The sequence below is a fragment of the Stigmatopora argus genome, chromosome 10 (assembly GCF_051989625.1).
Source record: "Stigmatopora argus isolate UIUO_Sarg chromosome 10, RoL_Sarg_1.0, whole genome shotgun sequence".
NCBI classification, from domain to species: Eukaryota; Metazoa; Chordata; class Actinopteri; order Syngnathiformes; family Syngnathidae; genus Stigmatopora; species Stigmatopora argus.
Window position 1 is genome coordinate 12,530,561 of NC_135396.1, and position 14,739 is coordinate 12,545,299.

At 37.5% G+C, this 14,739-nt stretch overlaps 1 protein-coding gene across 1 annotated transcript in view; it reads right to left on the bottom strand.

Moving 5' to 3' along the window:
* The window catches only part of sorl1 (sortilin-related receptor, L(DLR class) A repeats containing), a 54,639-nt gene extending 40,253 nt beyond the window's left edge, over positions 1 to 14,386 (bottom strand). The window contains exons 1-5 of the mRNA XM_077611355.1: positions 14,002 to 14,386; positions 5,025 to 5,141; positions 3,333 to 3,467; positions 2,984 to 3,145; positions 1,694 to 1,761 (exon numbers count right to left, since the gene is read on the bottom strand). Of these exons, the coding sequence (XP_077467481.1) occupies positions 1,694 to 1,761; positions 2,984 to 3,145; positions 3,333 to 3,467; positions 5,025 to 5,141; positions 14,002 to 14,313 (794 nt within the window). The 5' untranslated portion in view covers positions 14,314 to 14,386. The remainder of the gene's footprint in view (positions 1 to 1,693; positions 1,762 to 2,983; positions 3,146 to 3,332; positions 3,468 to 5,024; positions 5,142 to 14,001) is intronic.
* Between the last annotated feature and the right edge of the window lie 353 nt (positions 14,387 to 14,739).

Here is a 14,739-nt window from a genome sequence, read left to right on the forward strand (position 1 = left end):
CATATGTCTTAATATAAACACACACAATAGGCAATCAGAGTTAAGAGTTTAAAAGTAATCATTAAATACAAAATTTCAAGCCACTCAGGCAGATATTAATAAAAATCTAGATGCTTGTAGCAACATGCAAAAAGGACCAACTGAAATAGCTTGAAAACGCAGCAGTAATAGATTAAATGGTAGTGGCGAGGCAGTACCAGAACACATGCACAGTGATGCAAACAACATGAAAAGGCTTGACTGTGTCTTATCCTCAGCCTTGCAAACATGGTGTTTTCCATCTGAGGCTCAAGAGCTTAACAGAGGGAGCACTGTCTCTGCAAGGTTCAGCCCCTGTAGCTTTTAGTCAAGGGTTCTTGTAATACTTTCGGACATTGTCACAATCTGAGATGTTCCTGGATGTTTTCCCCCGTGTTTTAGGTTCTGTCTTGCGTGATTGTTTTGATTTCAGTTTTCTTTCAGCCAACCAGATCCTTGCTGCCAATTATTTTATGTCATAGTATTTCTCACCCTCAGCTTTCCTTGCCTCGTTATTATCTAGATTTTAACCAGTTTTGGAAAGTTTGTGAAATAAACATTTTTAAGTTGCACCAACATCCTTGCCTTTGCTCCCCGCATCACTTGGTTCCAACACTCATCACTCTTCTATGCAGTCACTTTTGCTAAGAAATTCAGCATATGCTGGCTGGTTTGTGTATGAGCATAACCAGTTCCAAACCACAAAAAATCCAGCAAGGTTTGTTGGATTCTGTTCCAGCAAAACTATTACCAAAACTTTGAATTGAAAGTTCAGAAACCACTATCTGCTAGATTTCTTAACAGGGTTTGCCATTTGGACAGACTCAATCTGATTAACCTTGTCTACATTAGATGATATCAACAGTTTGTGAGTATTTTCCTTTTCCCGAACAATTTCAAGTTATCCTTCCCATGTGCAGTTTGCCTTATTAGGTCCAAATTAGATGAGGGGTTTGCAAAGAAAGGCAATTTTGTAAGCGGGGTCCGAGCACCATTCAGTGCGAAGGGCTCTATCTAAATTATATTTCCCCTGTAAAAATTCCAAGTGTAGCAAAATAAACCATGTGGCATCACTGTCTGTGTTTCTATTAGTGCTTACAAGGATGTAAACAAAAAAAGGTTTGCTCTACAGACTATTGCACCAAACAGAAAAACTGAACTGTGTTGTGTCCACTTTAAAATAGCTCAGGTAGACTACCTTGGTTGCATGGTGCTGGTGATGGTACTCTTAACCAAATGACCAAATATCTATACAAGCTACATATGTGTACCACATATGATACTTCAATGTCTTTTTAGCTGTCAATGCTATCACTAATGTTGCACTCTTGCACACATGCTGCATCACATAATACAAACGGTCCATTGAGAGTATAATCAATTCATTCACATGCAGGAAGTACTAGACCAAGGATGTCAAACTCCGGTTGGTTCACGGGCCGCATTCACGTCAACTTGATTGAATGTGGGGCAGACCATTTTAGATATATTATTTATATATTTTTTAAAAATCTGATTAAAAGAAATGGATCAAAACCCATATATATATTCATTTTTTATAGATATAAAACAATGTTTATTTGAGCTTTTTTTCTTAGTAAGGGAAAACGTCTCAAGCCTTGTTCAAGGTATTCATTGGTTTGATGCTTCTCAGTGACCTTAAATGTTATCTTACCAGAAGTAGGTCTTCACATGCTCTTGGATCAACACCCAGGTCTCCCCAAAGTCGTCTGACTTCCACAGCTAAAAGAGTGTGGAGGGAGAGGAGGAGAATGAGTGGGGGATGGTGAGTTTAAAAAATGTAGGTCATGCCCATTCCTTCATTTCTCTTTGCACATCTGTGGTAGATGACTACTTGGCTACTAATTTAATATGCATGACTTGAAGAAGAAGAAAAAAAATAGAGCTTCATAAATTAACAGACAATACTTTTCCTTAAATATTTCTATTATCAATATTAGATAAAAACAAACACAATCGATAAGAAAAACATAATTAAATGAGCATTACGTTAGACTTGCTTGCAGTTAAATTATTGAGTTTGATTTATTTAATAAAGGGACAATACATATTAATGTACATATATAGGTTCATGTTAATGAACATCCTGTCACGGCAAAATAAACAAAAGTGGTAGTCTTAACTCGGCCCACTGCACTGTCAGTTTGTGGTAATTTGGTGAATTTAACTTTTGAATATGACCAAGTTGACATGCCAGAGGTATGATGTTTTTGCAGGGGCTTTTATAGATTGGGCCAAAGATAGGGTCTTTGTGCCCTCTCTGTACATACTATATGTTGTCTAATGAGTTGTCGTTTAATAAGCACGGTTGTTCTCCCTCTGTCGTCGTGAAAAAACATTGCATGGAGCTCGAAGCTCGAAATTCACCTCTTTCGTCACGTCAATATTTTTATACCTGTTTGGAACACCAAGTGGAATTAAAATGTATGGAAGGGTGCATGAAGTTGTATTTTGTAGGTTATTGCTGTGTTGTCTAGTAGTTAATTTATCCATATCTTTCCAAACTGTACAGACACATAAATTAGCTTTATTCATGCAGTCAAAAATGATCGCAAAGCACATTCATAGCGTGAATACTAGTTAATTTCATGAAGGAAATGATTGATATCCTGATGATGAAAAGGGATCAGGTAGTACCCGAACCTGCAATCTGACACGCAAGTATTAATCAACACTAAAATCATCTGACACTTTTCAGTCCATCTGTTTGCATTTAGTGTTGCATACTAAATTATGGAACTGTGGGATATATTTTTTCTCATGGTGTGAAAAGAAAGATTTTCAACCTAGATGTAAGGACATTGATTTTGTTTTCTGGGCGAGTATTACACATTGGTTTGACTATGGGAGGAAAGCCCTGAACAAAACAAAAATAATGGATAATTTTTCCAATTTTCCAAAATTTAAAATGTATGTACTGAAGGCACAGTATGCCACTCTTTACCTGCTTGTTTGGGTGAGAGCTGTCATATCCTAGCACCAGATTGGGCATTGTGCTGTGGATCAACATGTCTGTTGGGTTGAATGGGACAGAGAAACCTTGCACACTTCTGCAGAAGTCATAGGTGTTCCACAGGTAATTGTTGGTGGTGTCAACAAAAAGGTACTGAAACAAGGTTGCAATATGCAAAAACATTAATTTAAAAAAAGCTCCAAACAGACAGAATGATAGACCAATATTCTGATATTCTCATTAGCTAGCACCAAAAATTATCATTTTTCTTTGACACTTACGTACCTTTATTGTATACTCTATGGCAAGTGGCATTATAATATAGTAAGAATCTACTTACTCTTTTGTTATCTGCAGGACTATGGTAGAATTGAGAGATTATCTGGTTGCTACCAGTCTTGGCCAAGGCTTCAGGCAACTGGAATTTCTCAGAAACAGGAGTGAAGCTGGACCCATAGTCATAGGACACATAGACCTGAATAGAAAGCAGAAACTGATTATTCTGAAAACATATTGACACACACAAAAGACCCTTTTGTAAACTTTTTAGAACCGGGGGTGGGAAAACTGGTCCTCAAGGGCTGCTGAGGTTACAGGTTTTTGTTCCAACAGATCCAACACAGACATTGTAACCAATGAGGTTTCTGCTCAAACAAGAAGCACCTGATTGCAATCGATTGATTGCACTTCTAAGATACCAGATAGGTGTCATCTACAAACTGGCAATATCTAAGGACAAGTGAAGTATTAATCCAGTTACACTCTTCCCATTGGTTTCACTAAACAATTTAAAATGGCAAGTAAAAAAATATATCAGTATATCCGATGGCCTGAGCTCTAACAAAAATAAAATTCAGGCTGAAAAAAGCCCCATTTTGCTGTTCATACAACTCAAAGTATTTAATCAGCAAGCCCAATTTATGATTTAACTCTTTTGGTGCCCCATAGTTGGCTGGGAAACAAGCAACCCTTGTGAGGATAAACGTTACAGAAAATGAACGAATGAATGCTGCTGTTAATTCCATTAAAACATGTCATGTATTTTAAGTCGGGGGCCGATTAATCATTGCATTTCTGAAAACCTGCGTAAGCCCGGGGAGAATATGCAAATTCTACACAGGAGGACGAACCTAGGACCGAACCCAGGACCCAAGAACTGTGATGCCCACGTGCTAACCACTCATCCGCTGGACCACCCCTTTATTTTAATATTTTATTTTAATTCAATGTCTATGCCATATATGTTTTTGTTACATGCAGCACAGGAAAAAAATCTGTAACAGCATCTCTAAAGGGGAACTAAAAACCACATTGATCGTATTCGTATGAAGATAAGTATCTTGACAATGACTGCATGAAATGCATTTTTATCTGGGACTTAACACAACTCATCAGTTTTGTGAGTCTTGTCTTTGCAATTGTGCAGTTTGCATACCTGTCAACCTTTGCCGATAACTGCCCTTATAAATGATTATGATTCCCCTTACAAACCCCCCAAAAAACTTACAAACACCGTACGACTCGTATGGTGTTTGTAAGGTTTTTTGGGGGTTTGTAAGGGGAATCATAATAATTTATAAGGGCAGTTATCGGCAGAGGTTGGCAGGTATGAGTTTGAGACTATTAATAAACTAATATTTCATACAAAGCTGTAAAGAAAAAGTAAAAACTAAATCCTCGTATAAAAAAAGATGTGAAGCGATTCGACATTTGTCAGAGCTGTTAAAGTGAACAGTGAGGCAAATTATCAACTCTAAAATAGCACAACAAGGCAAACATGTTCAATAATTTTAGTGTCTGTCATTCTTCATTCTGGGTGTGTACAATGCTTTAGTGCATTTATTATTCGTAGCAACAGCTAAAACATTACAAACCGGTTTTAAAATGAAGCTTTTGTCTCTCTGGTGAAGGAATGAAAGGCAGTAAAAGAGTACAAGATATCTCTAGTCTCAGGCTCTGAAAGATTACACATTTATAAAAAAGTATTGTCTACAAATTTCACAACTTTTCCCCATACATGTGTTCACCTTACCGCACTGTCTCTGGGACCAACTGATCCAGCGCTGTCTCGAGCCAAAGCTACGATGACATTGCTCTTTTCTCCAGCCCAGTGGATGACCATCTGGTTATGAGAGTCATTCAAGCTGGCCTGGAAAAAGAATAGTGGTGAAAATTGGATGAGAATCAGTAATGTGGGAATGAAAAGTGTTTCTATTCACCCGAAACCCATTGCATGGTATCTGTGTGTTTGACTGACAAACAAAATGTCCATGGCTGTGAAACATTGTTTAATGTGGGTATACGTTTTACTCCTTTATTTGTATTTGCCTGATTTGAGAAAATTCTGTTTAAAGGAGAGACTCCTGAAAAGGTGACCGAATCCGAAATACACAACAATAAACATGAAAGTGACAGTGAACTGCGTATAATTCTTGTTGTCAAAGCACAAAGGTGGAATGAGGACATCAACTGTGTAATTTGGGTGTGAACACCTTCAAGAAACCTTCATCAACTACAGCAGTACCAAATCTTGATATGAAAGCAACAAAAACACGAGGAAACATTTCTCCAAAACCTGTCTACAAGCAGCATCCCATGGAGAAACAATGGTTTAAAATTAAATGATGTATTGTATAGTTCATTGGTATTCATCTTATGCACCCAAATAATGAAATACTGTAAAAATCTAGTCTTGTTTTGTTCCTTTGTTTCTTTTTCATTGATATTTATTTCCTTGTATGAAATACAAATGCATTTTAAAAACCAATAGTCTTCATATCACCTATGAAACAAATGTCCACCTCTAGTTTTTATAAGAAAGGGTTACTTGTTCATTATTAGAAGGCTGCACTTCTGAGCACCACATTTTTCTGGTTCCCTTTATATAACATCTTTAGTCCATTGTGTTTTTAAACATTCATATCCCATATGATGATTACCTTGTCTTCAGTGTTTAGATTGCACATTCTGAAACAAATAATTTATTTTACTATATGGGATCATTGTCAATACCAATTTTCCAAATAAGATTGTAACAAAAAGTTCAGAAATGTGCATCAGACTGATTATTTTTCTATTGTACTGTAAAAGCGGCTTATTGCCATCGATATATGCATTGTTGAAAAACTCAATTGCGCACCAAGGAACAATAATTTGGAGGACGACTAGCACTACAAAGTAAAGTGTTTCAAAAGTAGAAATGTATAGCTGTGCTGAGGCATTTCTTTTACTCATACATACATATTTATTTTGCAGGGTTTGTACACACCAAATTAAATGTACAGTTTACATATATAGATGTCAAAACAAATCAACAGTACAGTACTGTGCATTTGCAAATGATTAATATTTAAAACTTGAGGCAGCACCAGCGCAGTTAAATGAACTACACAGACAATCCTGTTAGCACAATCTTTTCTAGTAAGAAAGAAGCTTATCATCGAAAGCGGAAGATTTCCATCCACTGTAAATGTAAGCTGATGTAAAGTGCTTTGCTTCATCGACCGTCTTAGAACACAGCAGGCAGTAACTCTAAGCTGGTGTCTCTCGAATGTTACCATACTGCAAATATTTTCAAGTACCGTATTTTCTCGCATATACGCCGTATTTGTCGCTAAAAAATGATGACAGAATTGAGGGTGCTACTCACACGCCCACGAATTACACTTGACATGCGCGAAACTGCAAGGTGACAAAGACGAAACGCCATAACGCAAGACAATGCAGCCAATACGGTCATTTATTTCAAAATGGAAAAAAGATAAATGGCATTGTTTAGCATTTGCTAAACAAAATGTAGTTTGAAGTCTATGAATGAAATTCAAGTAAACAAATAAACCGGATCTTGTATAAAACGTGAAAAAAACTCACTTGTTCCTGCTTTTGTTCGCTCAGGGTGCCATCCATCTTACCGTAGTTAAACGTGCTTTGACTCGACTAACCTTGATACATGTATTCGTAGTGTTTACCATGTCACCACATCCCAATGGTTGTTAAGACTGATCAAGGGTTTTGCAATCGATCATTAAAATATCAGCCTTGATACCTGCATAATGTTTATCTCATGCTACGATTGCATCCAGAGACTCGGACACACTTCCTGGTTGTACTGCTCACGTGACTTCCTTTTTGAATTGTCTATGTGCAGGCAACACCTTTTCGGAATGTGCAATCCACCGGACGATACTTTCGATTCATACAGTATCTCAGAAATACCAAGTGCGATGATTTATTTTACACAAGGGACTAAAGATGGAAATTAGCCCTCGCCTAGAATCTTATATATTTACATATATATGTTCATTAACATGAATATAAAGGTGGAAATTGTGAATCAGGAGGCTGCTTATACGAGAGAAAATTCAACGATTTTAAGGCAATTTTAATAGTACGGCTTACACGTGGAGGCAGCCATAATGCGAGAAAATACGGTATACTATTTAACCTGATGTTTTGGCACATTGGTTTTGTTGAGATTTTTCCTTCTCATGCAAAAGTCTACTTTACACAAGGGATCTAGAAATTATTCCACAAAGTGTCACAGGATTCAATTCCAACCGAACAAGGACACATTTTCGCCAATCTTGTGACTTACACAATCTGCTAATTATTGCATTCAGGTGCTGGTTGTTTCAGCAGAAACCTCTTGGTTCAACAGTGTGTGCTGGATCTGTTAAAACAAGACCAGGACCAACAGTGGCCGTTGAGGACCAGCTTACAGATCCCATCCTTAGACCTTTTGAGCGGCCGAGCATCACTCTGCTGCAGTTAAGAAGTTGGATCAGTGTCTGGTACTACTAAGGATAAGGAGAGGGTAACAATACAACAGGCACATTAGCCCGCACTCCCCTATAACCCTCCCTTCCCTTCAGCTCAAAGCTATCCATTATTCAACAAGAGTAAAAGAAAGGGGTGTGCTACATGGCCAGGAGCCCAAAGGCAGTAAAGCAGGCCCCGAGCAATGACATCATCTTTGGAGGACTGGCAGGAGTGTGTTGCAAAAATTGAAAGGGATGTACATAAATGATTGTGGAATGTGTCCGTTGGCCTCGTTCGTTCGTTGTGAGGGCAGAGGTCAGTGGCATTGAGGAAGAGTGCCTGTCAATAATTGTTGTATCTAGGTCTATAGTACAGTGGTACCTCTACATACGAGGAACTCTACCTACGAGATGCTTGAGATACGAGGAAAATTTCGAGCAAATAATTATCTCTAGATACGAGAAAAATTTCGAGATGCGAGAAAGTCAGGTGGCCATGAAATAAGAGGCTGTTTATCATTGTAGCGCACTGTTTTTTTGCCGCATCTCTTTTGTGTATAACAGATATCTACGAGCACTGGGCGGAGCTGGCATTTGGAGGTGTTGCGGGAACTCAGTAGCGAGGAGTAGGTGGAAGAGTGGGGCCGCCTGGCTAAAAAGGATATCAAAGACAGGCTAGTGAAGTGGCAAGAGTTTTCTGATTTTTTGGAAAAGAGGCACCCTGACAAGCTGGCAAGTGGTCGCGCGTTATCGTAATGGGAGGACATTTGTGCGCGTCATTATCGAAATATTTTGAAGGAAAGGCAAAAACAAACAACTCTTAATGCGTTTGTTTTAAAAACTCTCGCTGAACGTTCGGGTGGAGTCAACCCGGAGAACAAAAAAAATAAAACAAAATTAGAATTCAGTTTTGCGTCAAGTTACATTAAACGTATGTTTGAATGTGTCTGTATATATTAATCCAAGTTAATTTAAATTTGTTTGTTCGGTTACAAGTGCGTTGCCGTGGATAAAGTCCCCCCCCCTCCCCTCATATAGTGAAGGTGCATGGTGAAGTATACATGAAAAAAATACCTTTTAAAAAATCCTATAGTCTTCTGGAATCAATTTGCTGCTCCACTGCATCCTCGATAAATTGAGATTAATAAGACATTCCTAAAAGCTATGCAAGCTAAAACCATGACATTCATTGAGTTTCACAGATGTGTTTGCAAGTCTGATAGATTAATTCCATTCATTTACCGTAAGTGTATATAAAGGACACTTTTTAAAATATTTTTGTCTACTTTCCTGGTAGAAAGAAAGCCAGTGTGCACTTCTAACAGAATTACTGAAAACAGTATGGAGATCATTATAAAAGGCAAAGTTAGTTCTGACATCATTCTTTGACAAAAAGATATTGACTATTAAACACTAAAGTGTACACTTAATTGTATTACCACCAGGCGGTCTAGTTAGATTAGATTAAATTAGATAACTTTATTCATCCCGTATTTGGGAAATTTCATTGTCACGGTAGCAAGAGGGTGAGAATACAGACACAGAAAAAGACATTTTAGACATAAATAAATATTAAGTTAATAACCCGGGTCGGGTAGGATAATATAACACCTTGGAGCATTTTTACTGCCAAGTTGTGGATACTATTCTGAGTCAAACCCTGTACCACAGAAAATGCAGATGGTTTTAAACTGTGGGTATAAAAAGCGTTTTAAAGGGTGCTGATTTACATTTGAAAAACTGGCCCAGCGATAACATAATGAGAAAAAAGTTTAAATATTTCTCATCAAACATTTAATGTCCTCAATATACAAAGTCATTGTTTCACACAGTAAAGGAGATTGTTTAATTTCTAAATACGATTCAATCTTGGCGACATGTGCCAATAAAATCCCTAGACAAGACGAGACAATTGGGGTTTATTAATGGAATTAAAAACATCTCACCAAGGATTTTTCCTGGGTATCTACGCCCCCCCCAAAAAAACTGTATTCGAGAAAAAAATTGAAAAGCATTCACTCTCATCCACGCCTTCACTGAGAGGGAATTGATCCCAGTGGTCAAGGTAGGTGAGTGCTACATAATATAAATTTCATTAGAGGAATGAGTTGTTATCGAAGGATAAATAGTGTGTAGACTGTGGCACGCAATTTTCAAACTACTATTCTCAACCTGGTTGTTAAATGCATCCAAAGATTTGCTAAATCGAATCTAATTACCCTCACTGAAAAAAGTAAGCAAAAGACACACGGCTGGGGGAGGGTTTTTATTGTGTGTTTGTTTTAAATGCTGCATTATCACATCAAGGTGGAGAGCCAATGAATAATAAAAGCTCAAATGCTTATCTTTTCTACCAATTACCTTTTTTCGTCAATGCCAAATATTTTTGTATGATAAATTGGCCTCAATATTCTATTACATATGGATGTACTTGTATAATGCCAATCCATTCTTTGCCCACCCGAGCGTGACAGTCTTAGTATAGTAGCCGCTAGTATATATCGTAAAAGAGGTGAGACAAGTAACAGTGTCCACTGAGATGGTACACCATAACTGCCACTTTATTTATGTACAGATCTATTATGATATGTTAATTCCTCTTGTGTTAACTTGACGAATGACCGGAGAGTTATCATTGAACAATTAACTATGTCTGAACTAACACAATTGAGTATTAGAAAGGATAAAAAAAAATATTTTTAAAAGGAAACTGTTGTGATAACTATCAGGACCTATTGTAAAAAGGCATGATTTCCAAAAGAGCACAGGATTTAAGGTGGACCAAGCAAAGAGTGCTGCTGAAAACTCAATAAGTATTGCTGTCAACACCTAGTTGATCATGAACAACTTGAAAGAAGTGAATATAATCTAGAGCAAATGTGTCAAAGTGGCGGCCCGGGGGCCAAATCTGGCACACCGCATCATTTTGTGTGGCCCGGGAAAGTAAATCATGAGTGCCGACTTTCTGTTTTAGGATCAAATTAAAATGAAGAGTATAGATGTATATTAAATTTCCTGATTGACCCCCTTTTAAATCAATAATTGTAATTTTTTAATCATTTTTTTCCGTGTTTTTAGTTAAAAAATCATTTTGTAAAATCTAAAAATATATTTTAAAAAAAGCTAAAATAAACATTGTTTTAGATCTATAAAAAACTGAATATTCAGGGATTTTAATCCAGTTCTTTTAATCCATTTATTAAAAGAAATCTAAATATTATATCTAAAATGGTCCGGCCCACACAAAATCGAGTTGACGTTAACACGGCCCGCAAACCAACCCGAGTCTGACACCCTTGATCTAGAGTAAAACACTGCTTTAATTAGGGTCTGAACGCATTATGGAAAATCTAGTCTTATTTCTACAAGCCAGCAGAGACATAAAACACAACACCAGAGCATTTAATAAAAACCCACGTTACTAGTGTCTTGCACACTGATGAAATCTGATCCTGACCACAATCCCCAGAGCGTATTTGTCCTGTTTGTAGTGTGTATATCGACCACACACAAGAAGAATTTGTTCAGCAAGAGACAACAGGATGTGTTCGACAAATTCTGGATGATAAGATGATGATGATTCCTCTGTCAAGCTATCCCTAGCCGGTCATTTATAAAACCTAATGAGCCTCGCACAGAGGGACTGGGTTTTATATGTGTTTAATCAGTCAACTAAAAATCATGTTGAAGGACTTAAACATGGATTGTATTGTATAGCATTTTCATCCAGACCAGGGCATTTATTTTCAACAACATTTATTGTGATCAAGGGCCAGAACAACAATAACTTCAATTGTATCTCTGCATTAATTAGCCTTCATTGTAAGTCAAATTAGTTTTCTTAAACTGTTAGCTCTTTGAAATCAAGAATAAAAACACTACCTTTAACTAGGGTATATTAATAATGGCCCATGTTATTAAGTTAGATGATTTTTGCGTGGGTATTTTTGATGGGTATTTTTTTTCCGTGATTTAATTGTTTTTGGTTTTAACTGTCTTGATGAGGCCACCTGATTGTGTTGTGGTTCATATGCCTAACTTCAATGCAAGCAGCATGAAATCTATTCCCGCTCAGTAGTATTATGATTGTGAGTGCAAATGATTGTCTGTCTCTACAACTGACTGGCGACCAATCTAGGATATATTCCGCTTTTCGCCTGAAGTCGGCTGGAATAGGCTCCAGCACCCTCACCAAGACAAGTGTTGAAAACTGAATGTCTTGATGATTTAATGTCATTTTTATGTATCATTTTATTTGTGGTTTGCGATTTTCATGCGATGTAAAGGACTTTGAATTACTTTGTGTTGAATTGGGCAAGAAAAATAATAAACAATTACATGTGTCTATGATTAATAAACACAAAATACCAGGAGGTTTTGGGGTGCATATTTTTTTGTTTTTTAAGAAAACAGGTCGATGTAAGAAAATGTTCCATAAATTACCATTTATAAACCAGAGAAGCATTGTTCCCTTTTTGTATGCAACACTGCTCACAACTTATTATAAACTAATTACAGGTGTCAAAGTTTTGGGCCAAATGCCTGATCCGGCCTGCAAAATCAATGTGAACTCCTAAAAAAGTAAATAATGTGTTAACTTCATGTTTCATGCTAAAATTCGAAAGAAAGAGCACATATGTATGGAGCATATTTACTATTTTTCCATGGAAACATTTTAAAATATTTTTAACCCCCCCATTTTTTCAGTTTGTTTTTTTAGTTAGAAAAAAAAATGAAATAAATACATCAAACTAGTAAATATTTCTTGTTTTTCACTTAAATGTAAAGAAAATCTAATATTTATTAAAATATATCTCGTGTCTTTCCCATTTTGAATGAAAAACAAATGACTAAAAAAACATTTTTTATTATTTTCCTATTCAAAGAAAAAAAAGCAATCAAAATGAGTTTGACACCCCTGATCTAACACCGCTTGTTGCACATGTGACATGTTAAAATTTTCAGATAACAAAAAAAGCATTGGTTTGACAATTAAAGTATTTAATTTACACCCCGTTAACAATCGCATATTAAAGATGTTGCAACTAGTTTTGACTGGATGTATATCGGTATTCGATTATTGATGCCTTGATGCTATCGTGATTATTAGATGCACACTCACACCCATACATAGGGGCAATTTAGTGTCCAATTAGCCTACCATGCATGTTTTTGGAATGTGGGAGGAAATCAGAGTACCTGGAGGAAACCCACGCAGGCCCGGGGAAAACATGCAAACTCCACACAGATGGACATGACCTGGATTTGAACCCAGGACCCAAGAGCTGTGAGGCCGACGCGCTAACCACTCGCCCCACCGTGCCGCCCAGTTTGCGTTACTTGTGCGGGTAAAATCCGGAAATTCCAAAGAAGTTGGCAGCTCTGAAACCTGCATAAAATATAACCCACAAAAATGAAGTATTAACCTGGTCTCACTTGTATGTACGTACACTTATTTTTTTCCCTCAAATGTCATGAAGTAAAATATGGCACCCTTTACAATGAAAGGAAGCAAATATGGGAGTAGGGGTAGTAAGAATTAAGGGAGAAAGGAAGGAAAGAAGGATGAATTATCTCTATATTATTTCTTTTGAGTAATGCAGATTTCTATGTTCATAAATTTCACTTGTCCTCACAAATCCTTAAAATTCAATCACCGTAAAATTAAAATTTGAGGTACCGACAAGGTTAACCTTCACAGATATTCATCCATGAGATATTGTATAATAATTTATTCCAGCACCATTGAAAATGATATTCACTGACTTCCTTGTTTACCAGAAGTCTTCCGCACTTGCTTGCACGGGTATTTGTGAATGCCACATAAAGGATGGACCCATGCAAAATAATAGCGAGTCGTTATTGATTATTATAAACCTTTGTCAGAAAAATGTCTCAGTACCAAATCTGCTTTGTGCATTTTGCTATCCAGACAACAAGTAGTGAGGTAAAGCAGGTGAGAGTTGACAGGCGTTTGAGCACCGTGACGTTACAAAAAAAAAACACCAGGTGAACACCGTGTGTCTTCAGCTATGATCTTTCCATGCGTCGGTTCGCGTCCTTGTCGACTCAAACAACATTTACACTACTTCTTTATGTTGTGCATACATTGGTGTGACTTAAAAACAAAAAAACAATAACAACAACAACATTGATCTCGTGTGTTTCCTTCCAAGCTTGCCAACTAAGGATCATTCAATGTGGCGTTCGAGGGTTTTACTCAAAAAGCAAGACTGGAAGGTATCTCCATACCTGGCCGTACACCTTCGGCATGGCGGATTCGCTCGTGCTCCGGCGGCTTCGCCTTGGCAGGAGGACGCCGTGGTTCAATTCGCCTTCAGCAGCACCAAGAGCGGCCAGTCGTGGAGCAGGAACCCCTCCATCTCCGTCTGGTAAATCTTTATTTGCGTCTACTGTAAAATACCCTCTTTGTTGCGGTGCTAAGTAGCGGTGCTCATTGTGCAGATAAAGTGTCGACGATCGAACTCCTAAAAGCCATAAGGTCATGATGTAAAGCGAACGCCGGAGAGGACACAGCATCCTGCCTGCGTGTTTTAACGCCATGTTTGTGTGTGCGTGCTTGGTTTGCAGGTTAGGTAAGCAGCAAGCGCCAAGAGCTCCTTCTACAGGCTGCAATGGGCCTGTTGTTGCATTCAATGGCAATGGGAATTTCAGCCACTAAGTTAATGTGTTAAAAAACAAACCAACATTCAAAATTCAACTTGGCCAACAGTTTTTGTCTAATTCACATAATTCACACATCACAAAACTCAGAAAATCAAGGCGAACAAAATCCTCATTTTTGGTAAAATGTAGAATTCTCCCCAAAACATCTCATTATATATTCTACGACCTCATTTAACTCGCACAAAAGCATAACTATTTACTTATTGCTGTCATCTCTCATCTCAGCTCATTTTCTGAACCACTTTATCCTCCCTAGGGTCACAGGGGGTGCTGGAGCCTATCCCAGCTGACTTCGGGCCAGAG